Raw genomic sequence first — 24,662 nt, 5'->3', positions numbered from 1 at the left:
AAGACTAGATGCTACGACAGATGATAATACAGTGCTAACTCACATTGTAGCAGGCAGAAAAGCCCCATTTCTCCAAAGAAGTGGACATATATGCTGAGATCTGAAGGATGGAAGCAACAGTGAGGTGTGTTTGGGGTTGGAGAGCTCTGCGTATGTAAGGGCAGAAGGCATGAATGGGGTTTACTCTTGGAAGAACAGAAAAGACCTCTGTGAGGCTTGACTGTGATGACGGACAGCAGGAAGGGGGCAAGAGGGAGCTAGGGAGGCGGACGAGGGTCAGATCCCTACACATCCGTGAGTTTGGACTTCATCTTAAGAACCCTAAGATGCTTTCAAAGAGTTTTAATCTAGGAGAGAAATAATCTGAATTCTATTAAAACTTAAAAAAAAATTATCTCCGACTGCTGTGAAGACTGTGGACATAGGAAGGTCAGTTAGGGGCCAGTGGCAGTTGACTGAGTAGGGGGATTCTCCTTCCATGGAGGAACTGATTCTGGGGTTGACAGGATATTGACAGATGGTGGGGGCTTCCCTGGTGGTCCAGTGATTGAGAATCTGCCTGCTAATGCAGAGGACAAGTTGGATCCTGGCTGGGGAACTAAGATCCCATGTGAGGCTGGGCAACTAAAACTCCCGTCCACCACAGTTACTGAGCCTGAGTGCTCCACAACTAGAGAAGCCCCCTCACCACCCAGTGCCGCCACAATTTAAAAAAGGAAAAAAAAAAAAAAAAAAGAATTTGACAGATGGGAGACAAGTTAGGAAGACAGAACCTACAAAACTTTGAGTGATGTCAGAGGAGGAGAGAAATTAACATGGTGTTGGTTTCACGATACCTGAGCTTGGCTGGGAAATTTCTGGGGGTGCTTAGTGGTTTGAGGAAAGAGGCTGTTGGTGATCAGCTCAGGAGTGTGGAGGCTTACAGTCTGCTTCCAGTTCTCTTCTGCTCTGTGTGCTGCTGTCTTTCCTGATTTGAAACTAAAATGAAGGCTGTGTTCACTATGTGAATAAGCTCTGAAAATATGGCATCGTTTACCAAAGATTTGGCCAGTATCAAAAAGGACGCTTGCGCTGTGTGTGAGGGGTGTCTGGAGGGCACAGACAGTTTTTTAAACTGTAGAGCAACTACTAAGGTCGGAGGTGGCTTGATGGTCACTTCTGCTGGGACTCACAGGCGTGCCTGAGGCTGACACGAGTTCTCTTCTCTCTCGCGCAGGACTCGGAGGTTCTGAACACGGCCATTCTCACTGGAAAGGCTGTTTCAGTTCCCGTCAAGGTGGTGGCGGTTCAAGAGGATGGTTCGGTGGTGGATGTGTCAGAGGCTGTGGAATGCAGGTCTGCGGATGAAGACGTCATCAAGGTACAGTGGGTTTTACTTCCAGATGCCCAGGCATTTGGGCCTTTCCTTCCCGTTCTGTCACACGGCTGCTCTGAACATCCCAGGCTCCCAAGGGCAGAACCTGGATGAGGGTGCTGATGGGTAGCAATAGGGAAGCTGAGGGGGTAGTGATGGGGATGCTGATGGGGAGTGAGGGGGGTGCTGATGGGGATGATGGGGATGCTGAGGATGGAGTGAGAAGGGTGCTGAGGAGGGAGTGAGTGATGACAGGGACTTGCCTGGGATCTGTTTCCCTCCCCGGGATGGAGGAGGGGGCCCCTTTTCTCCTTCTTTTTCTCATAGGACAGTATTTTCCGAAGTTTAGCAATCTACCTGCCATCTTCTCAATTTTTGCCAACTTCCTGTGCCAAATAATGTAATTTACTCAACATGTTGTCTTTAAATGCCTTACTTTTTCAACATTAAATATCTTAAATGTCTCATTAGAAGACAATAAAATCCATTGTAAAACCCATTAGCTTGATGTACTAATTTTTCCTTAATATACGTGAAAATAAATGACGATTAACTTTTTAAAAAGTCCATCCATGTGCCCCCAATTTCACGGGGGTATCAGTGGGACATAGCTCACCATTTGGAGAATCTGGTCATGGATTATTTCTGCTGCATTTTCCATCCAATTAGCTGGATTTATGGCTCCAAATTCAGCCAGGAACCAGCCCATGATTTTTTTCTCCATATTCTTTGCAGGGGTCTGTTTGAATCACTGAATTCAGAGTTTCTGCCAATTTTTTCTTGGCTCACTGGTTGGCAGTTTCCTTTTGCAGCTCAGAACCCCAGGAGAAAGGACTTCCGTCTTTAGAGCGATCCTGTCTCCTTTAAGCTGCTAAGATAGCTCCTAGGTCCTGTGTCTTCATTAATTAAAAAAAATACAGTAATGCTGAATTCTGCCTTCTTTCCATTCTACTGGCTGATGTTCAGAGGTTGAATGAAACTTGGTCTCCATCTGAAGAACTTTGAGGTAGACAGAAAATCCTGCAAGGGTTTCCCTGTGGTGGACAAGATCTGGGAGGGCTTGATTCTTTCTCACGGTGACCTGCAGGAAGCTGTGCCTTATGCCAGAGATGGCTTTTTTGATAAGGAAGAATTGATGTGAGTTCTAATTAAAATTAAGAAAAAATTAATCTTTAATCCTGGCAGGTCTTGGACTCCATGGGCAGGTTTGATTAAACAAATCTGAAGCCTTCTATATTCAGAATCCAGAAAGATCTGAGCCAAGTCATACAAATTCATCTGCGGAGAATGAAAAATACTGATTCATTGTCCTTGGTTGCCTTTGACAACGCATGTTATTTACCATCCCCCTCCTCATCATTCCAGAAGGGAGACATTAGTGATGGCGCCTGGAGATGGCATCTGTGTGATTATGCCACCATGGGCTCAAACGGATGGCTCAGCTCCGTAGTCCCCTCAGCCACATGCCTTCCTGAGAGCCTGGTGTAGAGCCCCCCAAAGCAGGACCCTCACTCTCCTGTCCTGGAGAGCTCTACCCTACATGCTGCTAAGTCGCTTCAGTCGTGTCCGACTCTGTGCGACCCCATAGACGGCAGCCCATCAGGCTCCCCCATCCCTGGGATTCTCCAGGCAAAAATACTGGAGTGGGTTGCCATTTCCTTCTCTGATGCATGAAAGTGAAAAGTGAAAGTGAAGTTGCTCAGTCGTGTCCGACTCTTAGCGACCCCATGGACTGCAGCCTACCAGGCTCCTCTGTTCATGGGATTTTCCAGGCAAGAGTACTGGAGTGGGGTGCCATTGCCTTCTCCTACCCTACATAGGCAAGGCCAAGTTCGTGGTTCCCGTTGTTGCCTTATACTTGGTTATTTCCCCCTCCCAGAAATATACTAAAAGTATCCTCTGTCCTCCCTGATAGAGGAATTGCTCTGGGAGGCAGTAGTTTTTGGTTCAACTATCACTTTCGTGGCCACATGAAGATGGGGCTTTCTTCTAGCAAATTGTGGCCTGGTCTTGGCAAACCAGAGGGTGCACGTCACGAAGCTCAGGGCTGCCGTAAGACTTTTTTTGTGTGGGGGAGCCCGGGCTCTGTTGCAGATTCCGGGGCCTTTGGCAGTGGAGGGGGATGCATTCAGTGGCCTTGATGCGCTGGTCACAGCTCTCGTGTCCACATTTGTCACACATTCTGTCACAGCACTAAGGTTACAGTGTCAGCCTTGGAGCTGTCCTCTGGCCTCAGCACCACCAGGGACACCCAACGATGTGGATGCACCTTAACCCCCTGGGGAGAGACACCCTTGGTCTGTGGAGGTCACCGTGTCACTTCTTCACGGTCCAGGAGACTCTGTGTGACTCCCCAGGGAGAGTTGTGCAGGTTTCACCAAAGATCGTCATGTGATGGAAATTCTGAGCGTTGGGATGGTGACTTCGGTAAGGGAGAAAAAATGAATTTAGAAAGATGTAAATTGAGGTGATGTCCAAATTGGCTTCTTTGACTTGGGACTTTGGGGGAACTGAATCTGAGAACATAAAGGATTTTGAAGGGCTGGAACCTTGGCAAGATTGGAAGGGATCAATGTCACATTGTAAGCTGACAACTCCCTCCATGTTAAAAAAAAATAGAAGATGCATATTAATTGTGTGTGTATGTGTGTGTGTGTGTACAAGAAACCGTGGCACTTTTGTTCACAGTGAGATCTGATGAACCAACTGTATTTGTAATGGAAGTGTAGTTGGTTTGCAATATGATATTAGTTTCAGGTGTGCTGCTGCTGCTGCTAAGTTGCTTCAGTCGTGTCCAACTCTGTGCGACCCCGTAGACGGCAGCCCACCAGGCTCCCCCGTCCCTGGGATTCTCCAGGCAAGAATACTGGAGCAGGTTGCCATTTCCTTCTCCAAGTTTCAGGTGTACAGCATGGTAATTCAGCATTTTTACAGATTAACCTCCATTGAAATGAGTCGCCAGTCCAGGTTCAATGCACGATACTGGATGCTTGGGGCTGGTGCACTGGGACGACCCAGAGGGATGGTATGGGGAGGGAGGAGGAAGGAGGGAGGACGGTTCAGGATGGGGAACACATGTATACCTGTGGCGGATTCATTTCGATATTTGGCAAAACTAATACAATATTGTAAAGTTTAAAAATAAAATAAAATTTAAAAAAAGTAAAAAAAAAGTAACTTAAAAAAAAAAAAAGGTATTACAAGGTCATAGCTCTAATTCCCTGCGGAACCACCTGTCTGAAGAGACTGCCACAGGTTGATATAATTTTTGTTGGCATTAATGGGTGTGTGACCCCAGAACAGAGGTCCCAGGTGGGCAGACTGGAGGCTGTATCTGATTCAGGGGTGTGCGTGTGCTTATTTAATTTTCTGCCACCCTGTAAAAATTGGCTAATTGTATAGACATCTGGATTTCCAATTTCTTATGAAATTCACAAGGTCAGATAGCCCTGGGCCCACACTACTCCCTGTGACCCTTGACCTGGAAGTGACCAATGGACGCCCCTGTGTGTAAGTCCCTGCACCCAAATCACCACAGTCTCCACCCCTTCCTCTCGTCTCCCTGCTGGAGGTGGACGGACGTCTGTGATTTCTCACCACACTTGTACTGTTGGTTTTCTGATAGTAGGTTTCAGAGGAAAGGGAGCTACTTCTTGTCCCCTGGTCTCTATAAGTCACGGATGATAGATGTCATTTGTCACTCTGATAGAGAAGTCCATGTCTTTCTAGGCATAAGAGGAAAGCTGGAAATTGGATTGTGTTCTGTCAAACAGTGTCTGAGGGGCTGAGAATCCTTGAGATCAAACCGCAGGAGAAATGATTGAAGGAGCATGAGTGTTGAGCCCTGTGATGAGAAGAAAAGGCCCCGGGAGAGGTGAAGAGGAGGACGTGACAGCTCTTTTGAAGTCTTTTGAGGACCATCCTCTGGAATACGGAGGAGATTTGTGCTTTTTAGGTTCCAAGAGTGGAAGTCAAAAGGGAACTACTTGGGCTCAACATAAATAAAAATAATGCAGAGTGAGTGAGTTTGGGGGGTTGGTAAGCTTTCAGACAGGTGATGTCAGTTCAGATGCTAACTCCGTGGGGAGCACCTTTATGAGCTAGTAGCAAAGTATCATTCGAAGTATCATTCCTATGGCTTTCCCATCATGAAGTCAGTTGATAATTGACTTTTTCTGAATTTGAAAGACTTATTTCCATCCTAATAACCTGGAAGACCTATGTATCCATTTCCTCTTGGTGCTGTAACAAATCAACATGAACTTAGTAGCTTTAAACAAAACAAATTTATTATCTGATAGGATGGGAGGTCAGGACCCTAAAATGGGTTGCTTGGCAGGGCTGCCTTGCTTCTGAAAGCTCTAGCAGAAAATCTGTTTGCCTTTTCCAGCTTCTGGAGGCTGCCTGCATTTCCCGACTATGGCCCCCTCTTCCAAGTCAACACTGTAGCATCTTCAAATCTCTCTCTCTCTGACCACTGGTTCCATCATCACCTCTGTTTCTCTGACTCTGACCCTCCTGCCTGTCTCTAATAAGGACCTTTAGGCTCACCTGGATAACCCAGCTCAGGGCTCCCCACCTCTGGGTCCCAGAACCGGTACCTCCTATCAGATCAGCAGCTACATTAGATTAGAAATACAGTGCACAATAAATGTAATACACCTGAATCATCCGAAACCACCCCATCCACTCCTGGTCCATGGAAAAATTGTCTCCCACAAAGTCGGACCCTGGGGCCAAAAAGGTTGGAGACGGTGGACCCAGATACTTCTTTCATCCCAAGGTTCTTTTCTCAGTTACATCTGCAGTCTCTTTGGCACATGTATTAGTTTTCTGTAGCTCCCATAATAGGTTCCCACAAACTCAGTGGCTTGAACAACATAAATTTGTTGTCTTACAGTTCTGGAGGCCGGAAGTCTGAAATCAAAGTGTGGTCAGCTCCTCCCTTCCTCCAGAAGCTCTGGGGCAGAGTCCTTCCTGGCCTCTTCCAGCCTCTGGTGGCTCCAAGTGTTCCTGGGCTTATACCCGTATCCTTGCAGTCTCTGCCTCTGTCTTCACATGTCTTGCCCTTGTGTCTCCGTGTGACCTTATTGTCCTGTAAGGGCACTTGTCATTGGATTTAGGGCCATCGTAATTTAGAATGATCTCATCTCAAGATCCTTAGGTTAATTATATCTGCCAAAACCCTGTTTCCAGGAACTTTCCTGGTGGTTCAGTGGCTAATACTCCAAGCTCCCAATACAAGGGGCCCCAGACTCGCTTCCCAGTTGGGGAACTAGGTCTGGTATGCTGCAATGAATATCAAAGCTCCCAGGTGCCTCAGCTAAGACCTGGCACACCAAATAAAATAAATAGTAAATAAGTATGTTTAAAAGACCCTGTTTCCAAATAAGGTCACATTCATGGTGCTGGGGGCTAGAACATGGATGTATCATTTTGGGGTCACAATTCCAACCCCCATGTAAAGTGACATATTCTGAAAATTAAGATCCAGACAGCTCCGGGGGTCTTTATGCTGCCAGAAAGACTTCCCAGATGGTGCATTGGTAAAGAATCCACCTGCCAATGTAGGAGATGCAAGATACACGGGTTCAATCCCTGGGTCGGGAAGGTCTTCTGGAGGAGGAAATGGCAACCCATTCCAGTATTCTTGCCTGGGAAATCCCATGGACAGAGGAGCCTGGCAGGTTACAGTCCATGGGGTTGCAAAGAGTCGGATATGACTGAGCAACTGAGCAGCAGCAACATGCTTTCAGAAACAACACATTTTCTGTTCTTTGCTAAGTTTCTTTAAAAGTCTTTAGAGGAAGGAAGAAAAATGCAATTTCCACGTTGTAATTATGATTTAATCTTTGAACGTCTATCTTCCTGACTAAGTGATGGCCTCCTGTTTTCATGTGTCAGTAGCTGTATTGTTTGTCAGCGAGCTGTGGTCTCCAGAACCACAGAAGCCTGGCATACGTCACCAGCAGGCGATGAACTCATTCACGCTTGGAGAGAAATCAATGTAAACTCACGCTGATCTTGAAGAGAGTACCCTCCAACTTTTGGCTGCAATAATTAAGTTTCCAGCCTTCTGATATCAGCTGGACTTGCAATAATGAGATGCTAAAGGCCTCATAAAAGGGAATTAACATTTTAAAGCCTTCTCTGCCCCAGGGAAGGTCTTTATTTCCAAACTTGGTTTGCAAAGGGCAAGGGTAGGCAGCGGATGTGCTGTTGAAAAGAAAACATAAAGTTTTCTGCTGCTGGTGTGGGGTCACTAAACAGCCCAATGTCACCTTTGGAGAACGCAGGAAGCTTTGAGAGAGCAGCTGCATTTCTTAGGTTATCATGTAGCCCCTGCAAAATGCTGTGTGACCTGGTTTTCTTAAGTGGTTGGATTCACAGAGACATGAGGTGGCAAGGTGGGCGTGTCCTGAACATGTTCCTTAGAGACGTGGTGTGCATTGATGCCACTGAGCCAGAGACATAACGATTCAGGTGGAGAGGATTGGACAGGTGTGGTAGGTAGTGGGATCTGCAGGCCAGGGATGAAATTCTGCGTTGGTGAGCTTTGCTTTGTTTTGGTTGCAAGTAACAGAAATTCAGGGCTTCCCAATGCAGAAGACCCAGAAGACTCGGGTTCAATCCCTGGGTCGGGAAGATCCCCTGGAGGGGTAAATGGCAACCCTCTCCAGTTATTCTTGCCTGGAGAATCCCATGGACAGAGGAGCCTGGCGGGCTACAATCCATGGGTTTGCAAAGGGTTGGGCGTGACTGAGCTACTAAACAACAACAACAGTAGAAATGCAAATCCAACCATCTTAAGCCAAAGGGAGAGATATTAATACACTGACGTGCAACCAAAGGAGCCGTGGTGACTTCAGGTGAAGGTGTATCCAGAGAAACATATAGACTTAATCTCTCCCCTTCTCTCATTTCTGCCTTCCTCTGTGTGGTTTTGTGCATCTTTTCCCGTGCTCATGCTGCCTCCTGGGCCCAGCAACCCTCCGCCACTGCCTGTACCTGGAGAAAGCTCGGTTGTCTTCTGGATTTGGGTCAGGTGCACCTGCTCTGTGCTTCCACCTTCTTCCTGCTGTTCTGCATCTCCAATCCACGCCCCCCCGCCCGCCACCGCTGCAGTCCTCACCTTTGTGCTTCTGTCCCCCATGTAGACGTGAGTATTAGGGACTCAGTGCACTGTGCGTCCTTGTGCAGGTGGCAGGTTTGCCCCTTGAAGGCAGGTCCATGTCTTACTTCTCTTCCTGCCCTGAAGGGTCTGTTAGAAGGAGCAGTGACACCCACCACAGCCCATGGTGACACTAGGCCAGACTCTGTTCCCCTGATTTTAAACACATTACAGCCTGCAATGTACCTAGCAGCCCCACAGAGTAGGTCCCAGTATTATCCCATTTTACAGCCCAGAAAACTGAGGCTGGAGAAGTTTAAGTGTCTAGGTTGTACATAAATATTAGTCCATTTCGTGTCCAAATTTATGGTGCAGAAAAGTAGATAAACAGTCCCTTCCTACTTCTTCTCATTTAAAGACAGACGTTTCTGAAAATCTAGATTTTTATGCAAGATTTTTGACTTTTCAATGTTGGCACATCATCCAGTGGAAAGAGATGTGCAAATGCCCGGGGTCTGTCGTTTTCACCTCTGTGTGTCCTGTGCTGTAGGAGCAGGTTCACTAATGAAAGATGGGGCCCCGTCACAGGTGAGAGTGAGATTGAGGACCTTGTGGGGACCCCACGATGTTGATGAAGTGGGTTCAGAACAGTCTCTGCACTGACTTACCTTGAAAGGGTCCTTGTCTGCCGTGGGCTCCTACAAGCTTCCAGAGAAACCCTCAGATGGATCCTAATTTTATCAGAAGGAGATGGAGAGAAATCCTAGAGTAGTTTAAGCCCATTTCTCTCTCTTTCAGCGATGCTTGGCAAACGTTCCTCCAGAAAACACTGTTCTTCTATTTCTGGGCATGAATTTCCTTCCCTTCACCCATCACCAGGAGCCAGGCAGCTAAGAATAAGTCGTCAGGCAGCTTGGATGTTATTGCCTAATTTTGTCCTTCTTTATGCTGGTAATTTGGACTTTCATTGTTCCATTCTGATGGGAGATCTGTCATATATTTCCTGTTGGCCAGAGGATAGCTATTGCTGCATCCCCAACCTTTTGTTCCATCAGCATCACTCTGATTTCAATATTAATTAGATCTTTTGTTCCTTTCTGTCTTTAGCATCTCTAATGAAGAACTAACATTCTGGAATTGTTTTGGCGTCATGTGGAGAAACCCTGGAATGAGCCAGGGTAGGTCTGCGAGCCTACTGGCTTCCCTCCCTCAGTAAACATGCCCGCACGCTTCCTTCTCCTCTGCTGGCCACCTCTCACCTCTCCTCTCCATCAGGCCCTGCTCAGGGCAAGGTCCTGGGGGTTCACTGGGGTCTTGGGTCTGTGACTGTATCATCAGTATCAAGTAGGACCAACTATGACTATAGTGCCTCTGTCTCCTGGCACATTTATCCTTGATGTTTTGGAGCTTGGTTTACAATTTCAGCTCCTACCAGGAGTTTTGATGGTGGGCAGAATGTATCAGCTTTATATTCAAATTCATTGAGTTTCCTGGAGAAACTCAAATCATTTAATGCAATTTATTTAAAAATTTTTTTAAATTTATACAATTTTAAAAAGTTACTTTCCATTTACAAAACATTGGCTATATTCTCTGTGTGGTACAATACAGCCTTGTGCCTATCTTTTTTAAAAAATTTATTTATTTACTTAACTGTGCCAGGTCTTAGTTGGGGCACAAGGGAGCTTCCATCTTCATTGCAGTACACTGGACCTTTTAGCAGCAGCATTGCAAACTCTTAGTTGTGGCATGTGGAATCTAGTTCCCTAACCAGGGACTGAATCCACGCCCCTGCACTGGGAGTGCGGAGTCTTAGCCACTGGACCACCAGGGAGGTCTGGAGCCTGTCTTATACGCAATAGTTTGTACCTCCCACTCCACAGCCCTAGATGTCCCTCCTCACCCATTTAAATAAACTTTAGAAGTTACCCATCTAAGAAAAATGATGCATGGGGCATTTAATTATTGTTGCAGAAATGAGGGTCACCCAGTTGGTAAGCGCCAGGGCTGGGGTTTGACTTTGGGCAGCTTGACTCTGAGTCTGGGCTCTCAGCTTCGGCTTTACAGACAGCTTCCCAATTTCACAGGGAACTTAGCCCCATTGGAGTGGTTAGGGTGCTTATTTCAGGGGCAGGGTTCTCCCCTCTACTTTGAGATTATCTGCACATTGACTTATTTTATGCATATCGTGAGGTTAAGATTATCTTCCAAAGATTAAACTGTAGCCTCTTTTTCTACATTTCAAATGTATACAGGGAAATTTCCTCATGTCGGAAACTGGTGAACATAAAAAGAAATCCATGGACTTTCCTGATGATCCAGTGGCTAAGATTTTGTGCTCCCGATGCAGGGGGCCCAGGTTCGATCCCTGGTCAGGGAACTAGATCCCATATGCCACATGCCGCAATAAAGATGGAAGATCCCACATGCAGCAATTAAGACTTGGTACAGCCCAATAAATACATAAACGTTTATTTAAAGAGAAAATCCAACCAGAAAGAGCTAGAACTGACTTCCTCAGCCAAAAACGACTAGTACAGCACAGACTTGATGGGCACGAATGAGAAAAAACTTCGGAGAGTCCCCTGAATATGCAGGGGTCTTGCATGAGCAGTTTATTCCTGCTTTGTTGGTACTTATCCCTAGTCCGATATGGACTTTGGGAAAGTAACTCTGCCGTTCGTTAGCAGTTGGTGGAAATACAAATTCTGTCTTAGCCAGAAACAATGGAATGGGGTTTTCCTGGGACTGGATGGTCTGGATTACGTGTGTTTGCACACCTGCTCAGTTGCTCAGTCATGTCTAACTCTCTGTGACCCCCATGGCCTGTAGCCTGCCAGGCTCCGCTGTCCATGGGATTTCCCAGGCAAGAATTCTGGAGCGGTTTGCCATTTCCTGCTTGAGATCTTCCCGACTGAGGGATTGAACCCACATCTCTCTCTTTTTTTTTTTTTTACTTTTTAATTTTATTGGAGTATAGTTGATTTACAATGTTGTATTATTTTCTGCTATACAGCAAGGTGAATCAGCTACCTGTACACATATATCCCGTCTTTTTTGGATTTCCTTCCCATGTTGGTCACCACAGAGCTATACAGTAGGTTTTCTTTTTTTTTAAATTTTATTTTATTTTTAAACTTTACATAATTGTATTAGTTTTGCCAAATATCAAAATGAATCCACCACAGGTATACATGTGTTCCCCATCCTGGACCCTCCTCCCTCCTCCCTCCCCATACCATCCCTCTGGGTCGTCCCAGTGCACTAGCCCCAAGCATCCAGTATCATGCATCGAACCTGGACTGGCATCTCGTTTCATACATGATATTTTACATGTTTCAATGTCATTCTCCCAAATCTTCCCACTCTCTCCCTCTCCCACAGAGTCCATAAGACTGTTCTATACATCAGTGTCTCTTTTGCTGTCTCGTATACAGGGTTATTGTTACCATCTTTCTAAATTCCATATATATGCGTTAGTATACTGTATTGGTGTTTTTCGTTCTGGCTTACTTCACTCTGTATAATAGGCTCCAGTTTCATCCACCTCATTAGAACTGATTCAAATGTATTCTTTTTAATGGCTGAGTAATACTCCATTGTATATATGTACCACAGCTTTCTTATCCATTCGTCTGCTGATGGACATCTAGGTTGCTTCCATGTCCTGGCTATTATAAACAGTGCTGCGATGAATACTGGGGTACACGTGTCTCTTTCCCTTCTGGTTTCCTCAGTGTGTATGCCCAGCAGTGGGATTGCTGGATCATAAGGCAGTTCTATTTCCAGTTTTTTAAGGAATCTCCACACTGTTCTCCATAGTGGCTGTACTAGTTTGCATTCCCACCAACAGTGTAAGAGTGAACCCACATCTCTTGCACCTCCTGCATTGGCAGGCAGATTCTTTACCACTGCACCACTTGGGAAACTACTGGATTATGTAGCCGCCTATTAAACAAACGGACTCTTATCTCTTCTAATCCATTTTTAAGAGCAGTGGGCTTCCAGCAGGAAACGATCATTTATATTCTTATACTCAGTGTATTCCTTCTACACTGCTCTTGGATTAATTTGCCAAGGAAACATTTCAGGTTTAACTTGAAATGTTAAGAGACAATCTCAGATTTCAAAGCTCTGCTTTTGACTCCTCTTTCTCCCTGCAGAGTTGCCTTAACCTTCTTAAGGGGCCCCTCTTCAAATGTTTCAGATATTTTTGACCACTTTTAAAGCTCAGTTTAACAGGCTCTTTTTAAAATGAAAGGCCCCAGCCCAAAGCGATTGCCCTAATGTAGTTATCTTTTAATGCTCCGGACGCGAAAGCAGTTTCCATCATCAAGGATTTCGGCCATGTCACTCCTCAAGGGATGTGTTCAGAGAAGTGAATGTATCATGACTTCCTAACATCCTTTGTGTCTGACACTTGATAACTATTCGGGTTACACTCTGATGACTTCTTTTCCTACGTGCACAGTTGTAGGAAGAGTAGTCCGCGGTCGTGTGCTGAGACTGGCTGTGTGTCTGAAGCCCACTCGTGTGGATGGTGGATTTCCATATGGCTTTTTTTAAAAAGAACTTTTTAATTTTGATTTTATTTGGCTACATCAGGTCTTAGCTGTGGGCCAGGGATCAAACCCGCATCCTCTGGTTTAGAAGGCGACGTCTTAACTACTGGGTCACCAGGGAAGTCCCTCCATGTGCTTCTGACAGCCTTCTTGAGTGACGGGATAGTGGCGAGAATCTTGAAGGATTTTCCACTTTGATACCAGTGCTTGCATTCTGGCCCAGGTTGAGACAGAAGGGACTTTGGTCAAGGAGTTGGGCCAAAGGATTTTGGTTTCACAAATAGGATGCAAATAATATAGAATAAATAAAACATGTAGTAGGACCCCACTCCCTAGCATGCGCCACTCCAGACATCACTAATCCATCCCAGCACTCCTTCCTTCTACAGCCCCGACTTCTTCTTAAGCAGAGATCCCTTGAGCAGCCACTGTGGAGTGATTTGAATTGGCAAGTGAGACAAACCTATTTCCTATTTCTGATAAAGCCTGTGGGGGAACTAGCAAATGTTTTCATAAGAATTGAGGAGCATGATGCTAATGAGGCCATGATATGGACCGTAAAATCTGATATATTGGAGAAAAAAGAAGCAAAACACAGTATTTCTGTGCTATTGCACTACATCCTATTGATTTCGGGGAGACATAGCAGTAAGTAGCAGCTGGAAGCAAGACCTTAGCTCCCTGATTGGGAATTGAACCCTGGTCGTCTGGGTGGAAACCAGGAATCCTAACTGCTAAATGACACGGGCCAGGGACTGGAATCTAAGTCGCAATCCTAGTCTACCCTGAAAGGAGAATCAGACAAGAAGACAGAAGGCATAGAGGAAAGTATATTATGTATTAGAAAAGCAGAGTACATGTGGAAATATCCATGGGTAAACTCAGCATGAGAGTTGCTTGAGTTGAGCCTTTGGGAAGTTAAAATCCTTTCTAAGAGGAGGAATCTTCTTCTTGCTGAGTCGTCGCTTCAGATGTGTCCAACTCTTTGTGACCCCATAGACTGTAGCCCACCAGGCTCTTCTGTCCATGGGATTCTCCAGGCAAGAATACTGGAGTGGGTTGCCATGCCCTCCTCCAGGGGATCTTCCTGACCCGGGGATCTAACCTGCGTCTCTCATGTCTCCTGCTTTGGCAGGTGGGCTCTTTCACTAGTGCCATCTGGAAAGCCCCGTCTTCTTTGACTCTCTGGCTGGTTTGTCTCAGGACCCTCCCCTGGGTGTGCTCACACACCTCTTAGTCAAGATGGATTTCATTGCAAAGGCATATAGGAGGAAAATAGCAAGACTTAGTATGGTCTGGCATCCCCTGCCTTTTTGACCCTGGGAAGACTTTTTCACGTGTGTAGCATCTCCCTTGCCCCAAGCATGGAAAATGTATTACCTCTTGATCTCCTAATAGGGTCTGGCTCCTCTTTTTTGCACCCAGTGTCTGATTATCCACCCTATTCCTGTTGTCGTTTCTTGTATAGAAGTACAGATCTTGAAATGTAGACAAGAGTCCAGCCACAAATAGGTAACCCGGAGCCCATCTGTCTCTTACCTCAAGAAATGTAAATAGGGGACTGGTAGTGAGTGTCCAACCTGGAGCCCATCTTTTCCTCACCCCAGGAGGTGTGAACAGGAGGCCAGTTGTAAGTATCCAGCCGAGGGCTTACCTGTCTCCTGTCTCGCTATCATCTCAGGATGTCCTTAGACCAAAGGTCATAAGGTGATAGTGCTCGGTGCTCCGTCAGTGTCTGACTGTGACCCCATGGAGCCCGCCAGGCTCCTCTGTCCGTGGGATTCTCGCAGGCAAGAATACTGGAGTGGGTTGCCATTTCCTTCTCCAGGGGATCTTCCCAACCCAGAGACCGAACCTGAGTCTCCAGCATTGACAGGTGGATTCTTTGGCACTGAGCTACCTGGGAATCCCATAAAATGATAGGCTTTGAGGCAAATACAGTCCCTAAGACAAGCCCCCACACAGAGCAAAGTACTTTTAAAATGTGTTCTTAGATGTCAACACTCAAACGTGAGTAAATGCCACTGAGCCCTGGATCTTCCATCTCTCTTGCAAAGTCAGAAGGTCTCTGCACACAACCCTGACGTTCCCGCGAGGCAGCGGAGGGCTCGGGGGAGCGGGAGGCTAACCCCTTTGAGCAGGGCTTGGGGTGCTCCCTCGAGTTTTTCATAATCCCTGAGTTTTCTGCCTTTCAGAGAAGACCTCCTTTCTTCATTTATGTCACCTCCCTGGGCCCAGAGGGATTGGATTGTTGCCTCAACCCCCATCAGCCTCCACAGAAGCTCCATCATCCCAGGCTAGTCGTGCTGAAAAAAAAAGGGGGGGATGAATTATATGGGTAAACTGAATTCTATTACAAATATCTTAGATAAATAAGTTGTATTAAGTGAGATGTATTAGACCAATGTATTAGATGCAATTATTGTAATTTATTGCTCACACAGGTAGAGGTTTTCGTGAGGCAGAGTCATTTAAGAACAGCTGTAATTTCGCCATGGGGCTACTTCTGTGTTTTCTTACCAGTCTGGAAATTTTTATATCCAGGATTTTAATCAGCCCATGTCACACTGGCAAGGACTCCAAGTTGATCAAGGGGATGAATTCCAGGGACTCCTGTGCTACCGAGGCATTGCTGCGCTTCACCCCTCCCTCTGTGACTGGCTCAGCCTGGCTAGGCTCTGAGTCGCCGGTCCCTCTCAGAAAATCTCCTCTGAGAAGTCTGGATACCCAGCCTTTCCTTGGCAGTGCTGAGCCAACCCTGTCTTTGCCAGATCTTAGGCTGGGCCTTTCATCCTCCGTCTTTTCCACATTCAGATTTTGGAGGAATTGGTGATGAGGTCATTGTTGGCATTTTCTTTTTCCCTTCCCCTGGAGTCTCAGAGACTTTAAACAAAACAAAACAAAACAAAAACCCTCTCAACTACTTTTTATACCTTGAGTCCCCAATTCACAGCATGCTTTGATACAAAAGTTTCTCAGGGAAATTTTCAGAAGTACTTTCAAAATCAGCTTGGAAAACACAAACCCTGCAGATTTCTCATTCCCCTGAGAATATGCTTATCCTGCCAAAATGCCTTTCTTTTATATGACTAATTGCTGTGCAAACCCTGGACACCTAAGCTTGTGACTCCAGCCTGTGTGCCAGCGGAACCTCATTCAGAGTGCTTCTCTCCACCAGGTTCAGTGTCTGCTGTCCGAGCTGGTTCAGGAGGCTGAGCAGCACCATATGCTGGGCTCTTACCAGATAAACAGCTCTTCATCCCTCCCGGGCCACCGTTTGATGCATAGGAAGTGCTTGGATCTTTTCCTAAACTCACAAGTGTTGGTGGTGCTGTGAAAAGTCTCCCAATGTCGAGGGCTACAAAGCTAAAATGAAAACATTCCCCAGAGAAGCGTATGCTGAATTTTCAACAAACCGTAATCTTGGGCCTAATTTGTTGGTGTGGTTTTGACAAGGGGCACAATTTTGGAAGCACTTGTCTGTTGAGGTAGAATCAAACCTTGTTGAATATGCTTCAGATGGGGATTTTTTTCTCCTAGTGGAAAAGAGCCAGAATGTTGTTATTTCTTCATGGAAGCGGGCTGACTAGCAGAATGCAGTCATTGAGTGGTGATGCTTGACTGACAGGGGGGAAGATGAAGTTGGATGGAAGCGAGTGTCAGCTTTAAAAAAATGCATGAAGTAAAAAGTCCCAAGTTAAGTTTTATTTGGGGCAAAATGAGGACTGTAGCCCAGGAGACAGCACCTCAGACAGCTCTGAGAAACTGCTCCAAAGAGGCGGGGTGCAAGGGGAGGTCAAAATCACCAGTGTGATTTTGGTGAAGGGGGTACACATGCAATCAAACACACATTTTTTTTAGAAGGTTGTACCTAGTCATGAGGAACAGTCATCACCATGAAAGATTCTAGTGCTTTTCTAGATATGAGGAGGTACAAGAATTGGGCTCATAAAATTGGCTCCTGAAAAACATCTAACTATCAGACCTGTCCTGCCAGTTTTTCCCTGAAATACAGAGTGCCTCATTTCTGCTCTCCACCCTGAACTCCTTTCAGGGGTGTTGAATATTGGCAACAGCACGATTTAATACTTGTAGAGGTGGATGGGGGGCTTCCCAGGTGACGCTAGTGGTGAAAGAACCTGCCTGCCAATGCAGGAGACACAAGAGACTCGGGTTTGATCCCAGGGTCAGGAAGATCCCCTGGAGGGGGGCATGGCAACCCGCTCCAGTATTCTTGCCTGGAGAATCCCATGGACAGAGGAGCCTGGCAGGCTACAGTCCATAGGGTCGCAGAGAGTCGGACATGACTGAAGCAACTTAGCAAGCACACACAGAGGTGCATGGCACGTGCTGTTGGCAAGTACCAATTTGTAGTTGACAGGGCATCAATGGGTCTGCAGTGGAGGGGTGTCCCAGGCATCTCGGATGAAGGTGACCTGAAGGTTGGTGAACCTGAGGCAACCAGCGATGTCTGAGCATCTTGTAAACAAATCTTACTGTCCTAACAGTCACTGCTGTTGACAGTGTTTTGCACAGGCATCTCCCTTCTCCACTCGTGCCTTCTCAAGGGCAAGGACTCTTGGGTTTGCTTTGTGTCCTCAGAGCCCTGCTTGGACCTCAGTGCGTATCATCACTGAGTTTTAACCTCAGACTTGCTGCGAGCTCTCTGTGCCTTTGAGATGGATCCTCATCCTCCCCAGGCTGCAGAGTTGCATTCTCTGAGGTCTCTGTAGCACCAAGACTTTAAGATTCTGTAAGGAGGAGTGTGTTTCGGATGAGCTGGGAAGGGAAAGAAGTGAAATGGTCTCCATTCTGCTCACACTGGCTCCGAGATCTGCCCTTGCTGGGAGGACCGGATAATCAGTCAGTTCTGGGCTGGGCGCTGGGCACGTTGCTTTGGAAGGATGAAGAACTGACACGTCCCAGCCGTGATCTGACTAGGAAAATGAGATTGATCTGCATGAAAAGAGGATTAACAAGAATAAATGAGTCTGACAGCAAAGCCTCATGATCAGAACTTGACAGTGAATGAGGGAGTCTCCTTAGAGTGGAGGCTTTCAGTGTGGTGCTGGACATGATGGATGGATGGGGAGAGGCTCACAAGACCTGCCTGTTACTGTTGTATGATATGAGCAGATCTGAGCAGAGCACTTCATCTCTCATTTATTCTGCACAGTTCCTGTACATCTACAAGGTACTGGGCCCTGTGCCGTGAGCCTGGGCTGCAGAGAATTAAGTAAGACAGCATGCTTGTCCTCAAAAGACTTGCCTTATGATCTCAGAGGCAGAGAAGTAAGCATTCATATATTAACTCATAGTCTATGAATGTACATATGTGGACATACAGAAGGTTGCTTGAGTCAGGATCCATGGACTTGTCTCCTGGAAATCTTCGTGAGAATAATTTGACTTTGCATATTCATTTTTTAGGCTCTAGTGGTAAAGAAGGCGTCTGCCAATGCAGGAGACATAAGAGATGTGGGTTCGATTTTTGGGTCAGGAAGATCCCTTGGAGAAGGAAATGGAAATCCATTCCAGTATTCTTGCCTGGAGCATTGCATTTACAAGGGAGCCTGGCAGGCTATATAGTCCATAGTGTCGCAAAGAGTCAGACATGACTGAAGCGCCTTAGCACCCTTTCATTTTTTTATAATATGAACTCCTGAGAATTCAATTTCATGTTGAAATTCTCCAGGCAAGAATACTGGAGTGGGTTGCCATTCCTTTCTCCAGCGGATCTTCCCGACCCAGGGACTGAACCAGGGTCTCCTGCATCACAGGCAGATTCTTTACCGTCTGAGCCACTGGGGAAGCCCCACAGTTATATGCATTTGGCCCCAAATAACATCGTGTGCTTACCTTCACATGTCTCCATATACACATATATGGGTAGAAATTGTGCATCTTCTAATCTGATTACCGTTGTTACTCTGCCTGGTCATGTATTCATCAGTATATATTGGCATAACCTGTGGGGCACACAAGCACAATGGTAAGGGTCTCCACATCTTCCAGAGATGTGTGATGCCTTCTTCTGGTGGCTAAGCAAATCAGTGGTGATGGTGTCCTTGACCTCTGGCCTTCAGGAAGACATTAGAGACTGAATTATGACCCCTGAGAAGCCCTTGGCTAATAAAATGTTATAAGAACTGGAAGATACATTTACAAAAAGTGTAGGTGATAATAGTACACAGAGAGAACCAACACACTATAAATTGCTCAAGGGTTCTGGGCACAGAGTTAAATATGCATATACTGCCCATCTGTGCAATTATATGTGTGTATATATATATACACACACACACGTGTGTGTATCTCATATGCATACATGTTACTATGCATATTCTTTATATTAAAAATCTTAAATTCTGTGCCTAGTGAATGAAATGGAGAAGGCAGTGGCACCCCACTCCAGTATTCTTGCCTAGGAAATCCCATGGATGGAGGAGCCCGGTGGGCTGCAGTCCATGGGGTCGCTGAGGGTTGGACACGACTGAGCGACTTCACTTTCACTTTTCACTTTCATGCATTGGAGAAGGAAATGGCAACCCACTCCAGTGTTCTTCCCTGGAAATTTCCATGGACAGAGGAGCCCGGTGGGCTACAATCCACGGGGTCACAAAGAGTTGGACTCAACCAAGCACAAGCATGACGTTCCCCAACCAGGGACTGGACCTGGGCCCCCAGCAATGAGAGCGTGACGTTCCAACCATTGGACTGTGTGGGAATTCCCTGTTCTAGAGCATCTTATTGGATAAATCTTATTGGATAAACTTTAATGAGGTTCTTTGCAAAAGTCATGATGCAGGCCTCTTTTTAATAAAACAGCTTAAATTTAACTCAAACTGATTACTTTAGATATAACAGAATCCCCTAAAGGCTCGGAATGGCAGTTTTTATTACACTTTGGCCTGAAGACTGAGACTTTTGCCTTGTAGAGGAAACAGAGGATATGGGAGTGTGTAAAGTTTCCTCAGTGGCTGCTGTTCCCCTCCTGAGCCAACGACACAAGAGATGCCCCGGGGCCACTGCTGGCTCTTCCCTAAGTAGCTGATGGAATTCACTGAGCAAGCCAGTGGGTACAAGCTCCCGTGTATTTACAGGCTATAAAAGCTCAACCCTCTCACAGGAGCCCCTACCGGGCCTTTCTTAAGTCAGTACAATTTGTCACTTGGATTCTTTTTTCTAGCTTACATGGCTTCTAGCAGAGTCTGCCCTGGGGAAGCAAACACTTCATTTCTCTTTCTCCCTGTGGGCACATGTCTTTCTCTAGATTCCAGGTTAGTTTGTAGCCCTGCCTCAGCAGTTCTCTGATGTGTTTGAGAAAAGTTTTTATTTTTTATACTTTTTTTTTTTTTCGATGTGGACCATTTTTAAAGTCTTTATTGAATTTGTTGCAAAACTGTTTCTGTTTTATGTTCTAGTTTTTTGGCCCAGAGGCATGTAGAGTCTTAGCTCCCTGACCAGAGATGGAACCCGTACCACCTGGATTGGAAGGCACAGTTTTAACCACCAACGGCCAGGGAAGTGCCCAGAAAAGTTTTTAATTTGCAGTTTGGTAAGGGTGGGAGAAGTGCTCTTTTTAGCTGACTACATCTCTGAACTGAAACTGGAATGTGGCTGACATGATTTCGTTTTTGATTTTTATCAAGCAGAGGATAAGCCAGGCTCCTTATTCTTGATTTTATAAGTAATGCTTTAAGTGAAAGCTAAGAATGAACTGAATATAGAGAGGGCATCAGTGGTTACTATAGGAACTGTTTGACCAAAAGAAAAGGACAGCGTCAGGTCAGAACATGTTGCTTGGGACCCTGGCCCTCCATTACTGGCTAGATGACCTAACTGAGGTTTAGTCTCCTCATCTGTAAAATGGGTAGAGGATCACTTTCCCACAATACCCAAGTGCAGGACTTTTTTCAGATTAAGGGCCAATGTTTATGGGATCTCACTAGCATTTTATGAAAAGTGAAGGAATAGAATGGACTGGAATGAAATGGCACAGGGCAAAGTGCAGTGAACTAGAACGGGATGGGGTGGAACAGAACAGGAAATTCTAACTGGGCTGTTGTCACTGTTTTTCTTTTTGTAACATTTATGTTTATTTAGTTATTTATTTGGCTGTGCCAGGTCTTGGCTGCGGATATTGGATCTTTGATCTTCATTGCAGCACGCAGAATCTTCAGTTGTGGCATGTTGTATCTAGTGCCCTGTCCAGGGATCAAACCCAGGCCCCCTGCCTTGCGAACAATGAGTCTTAGCCCTTGGACCACCAGGAAGTCCTGTCATCACTGTTTTCTTATCTTGTTTGATTTTCCTTCTAAGTCCATCTTGCTCTCTGATTTTGAGTATAATCTTGCTAGCATGTGAAAAGAGTGCAATTGTATGATAGTTTGAGCATTGTTTGGCATTACCTTTTTTGGGGATTGAAATGTAAACTGACCTTTTCCAGTCCTGTGGCCACTGCTGAGTTTTCCAAATTTGCCGGCATAGTGAGTGCAGCACTTTAAGAGCTTCATCTTTTAGGATTTGAAATAGCTCAGCTGGAATCCCATCACCTCCACTAGCTTTGCTCATAGTAATGCTTCCTAAGGCCCACTTGACTTTACTGTCCAGGAGGTCTGGCTCTAGGTGAGTGATCACACCATCGTGGTTATCTGGATCATTAAGACTTTTACTGTACAGTTCTTCTGTTTATTCTTGACACCTCTTCTTAATCTCTTCTACTTCTGTTAGGTCCTTGCTTTTTCTGTCCTTTATTGTGCCCATATTTGCACCAAATGTTCCCTTGGTATCTCCAAGTTTCTTGAAGAGCTCTCTAGTATTGCATTTACATCCACGTGTGTTAAGTTTGTCTGTCTCCTCCACTGGGTGGTCAGCTCCACAAGAGTAGGGACTGTATTTTTATCACTCTATCCTCAGTGCCTGGGTCTTCATTGACATTAAACACATATTTATCAAACGAATGAATGATTTATCCTTATTTTACAGATGAGAGAGAAAAGCTATGTCAAACTACACTGGGTCTCCATCCTCCATTGATAGGATGGGAGGGTGTGCGAGCTGGAAACTTCAAGTACCCTCGAGTTTACCAATGGGGCATCTGAGCCTGGAGATGGAGAGTGACTTATTCAGTGTCATGAGGGGAAGAGTTGGATGAGGACCCAGGTTACTGGCTTTCAGTCTGAGGCACCGAGCTGCTGCTTCCAGCTCCCTCACCCTGGACTTGAGCACTAACTATCAAGCTAGTCTGAACTAATCCATACCTCCTGCTTAATGCCACATCACTGGCGGCTTGGGGCCAGTGTGGAGGGAGTGATGGGCCCAAAAGGGGCACCAGGGATCCTTTGGGATGGTGCAAGTATTCTGTGTCTGAGTGTGGCAGTGGTTTCATGGTGCACGCACCACCCAACTCATCCAGCTGTACCCTCCAAATGGACTGTGCATTGAACTTAAATTACACCTCGGTGAGGGTCATAAAAAAGTCCCAGTGTGTGTATTTAGGTCTCGTCTTTCCCAATCAGGCCCTCCTTCTGTGGGCTGTATGACGAGGCTAACACACAATGTGAGGAGCCCGCTGCCCCCATTCAGAGGACCTCTGCCCCGTCACCAGGTGTGATCCCTGCAGGAGGTGCCTGTCCTGGGCCTGACTTTCCCCATCTATAATGTAGGGACAAAACACTTAATGAACAGGGTATTCAGAGGAATCAATGGCTATCGTCCTATGTAAAGTTCTAAAAAAGAAAAAATGCATGATGCTAGTAAGCATTCAATACATGATAGCTATTGGTTTTCTTTTTTTGTATTTCTTGGAGACGTAAACCCTCAAGGTCAAATAAATATTTTTTGAGTACCCTCTGCTCCTCAGACATAATGCATTTGCTCAACTTGGTAATAAATACAAAATGTTTGATTTGATGACAATTGAATTGAAAAATGTTTTTTTCTTTTCTTTTTTTGTGTGTGTAATAAAGTTTTATTAAAGTATAAAGGAGATAGAGAAAGCTTCTGACATAGGCATCAGAAGGGGGCAGAAAGAGTACCCCCTTGCTAGTGTTAGCAATGAAGTTATATACTCTCCAATGAATCCAAAGAATGTCTGGAGGTTGTAAAGACCTCATCAGATCTACTCCCATAATTTACATTTTAAGATAACAGAATTAGCCAGAAGGTTTAATCCAGAGACTGTCCTCAGGCAGGATACATCCTTGTAAAGACCAGGTCTACTCCCATAATTTACATTTTAAGATAACAGAATTAGCCAGAAGGTTTAATCCAGAGACTGTCCTTAATCCAGAGACTGTCCTCAGGCAGGATACATTATTGTTATATAATCCTAAGGAATGTAGAGAAGGAAAAAAAGGTTTGTCCTTTCTTTCTCCTTGAGAATTCCAGACCCCTCTCTCCTTGGGGACCCCTAGACTCCTTATCAACCTGCCTAGGAAATGACTCTCTCATTGCCCCCTTTTCTTTTAGGAGAATTATGTTGCCTAGGGAAAAGGGGCGTCGTTCTCGTTCCATAACTGCTTCCGAGCTGACAAGGGGCGTTGTCCCTAAATTGGTGAGGCAACATATTCTCCTAATCCTCATATTGAGGATATCTGATCCAGGGGCCCCAAATAGTAGTTGGAGGAAGCTACAGCAGTAGCAGGAATTTGAGCAACCATTTGTAACTTAAAAGCTTTCATGCGGCTAGAAACAAACCCAGTTATACACTTACAGATGCAGGGAGCAAACAGCAAAAACTCAACATTCAGAATCAAAATTTAAAGTCACATTATGTCCATAGTTAAAGTGCAACGAGTTGCACCAGTCCATTTTAGGGTTGGTAGATGTCATCAGATGAAGAAGAGGCATCGCGTGTGATTGTTGTCGAAGGTATTCACAGACTTGGAGAAAGTCTTTTCCTTGAAGTGGAGATGTCCACCACGGGAAGCCTTCCACTGATGAAGAGGGGAGCGCTCCGCAGACCCAGCAGTTAGACCGATTGTGGAATGCAGCGTAGGAGTGAGCCCAGGACAGGAAGGCATTGTCTTGAGGATCAAACGGCAGACTCAGGATTTTTGGAGTCAGCAGAAGAAGACTCACATAGGTTATCAGGCCCATCCGCTGCCCTTTGCTTAACTCTAGAGCTCGGGTCAGAGCCACAAGCTCCGCCAACTGAGCACTGGTTCCCTGGGGGAGAGATTTTGCTTCCAAAACCTGTTCAGCAGTCACCACGGCGTAACCTGCTTTACACTTGCCATCCCGAACAAAAGAACTGCCATCTGTAAATATTTCCATGTCAGGATTGTCTAATGGGGTATCCTTTAGATCCTCCCGAGCTGCATAGTTTAAAGTTATCTTCATATGGAATTCAGCATTTATTATGATTTGTGAAATATATTTTTTTATTATATAGCTTTCCCCCCATTATTCAAATCTTTTTATTCTTCAGTAATGCACACACATAACATATATTTATAAAATTAGAATGAGTGTGTCCATATAATTTTAACTCCATCATTTTTCACTAAATATTATTTCCTGATTATATTTCCCTTTCTTTAAATTTTATTTAAATTTATTTTATGATTCCTGGTGTTTCATTTGTGTGCACTGTTATATATTGAACTAGGCATTTCATACAGAATATTTT

At 45.5% G+C, this 24,662-nt stretch overlaps 1 protein-coding gene across 1 annotated transcript in view; it reads left to right on the top strand.

Annotated features, from left to right (window-relative positions):
• The window catches only part of TMEM132B (transmembrane protein 132B), a 377,590-nt gene that overhangs the window by 339,967 nt on the left and 12,961 nt on the right, over positions 1–24,662 (top strand). The window contains exon 5 of the mRNA XM_086347269.1: positions 1,217–1,360. Coding sequence (XP_086203395.1) covers positions 1,217–1,360 — 144 coding nt within the window. The remainder of the gene's footprint in view (positions 1–1,216; positions 1,361–24,662) is intronic.

Source organism: Bos grunniens, chromosome 17 (assembly GCF_055505025.1).
Source record: "Bos grunniens cultivar Pamir isolate PY7600 chromosome 17, Bosgru_T2T1.0, whole genome shotgun sequence".
Taxonomy (NCBI): domain Eukaryota; kingdom Metazoa; phylum Chordata; class Mammalia; order Artiodactyla; family Bovidae; genus Bos; species Bos grunniens.
This window is presented reverse-complemented; position numbering and strand designations above follow the sequence as displayed.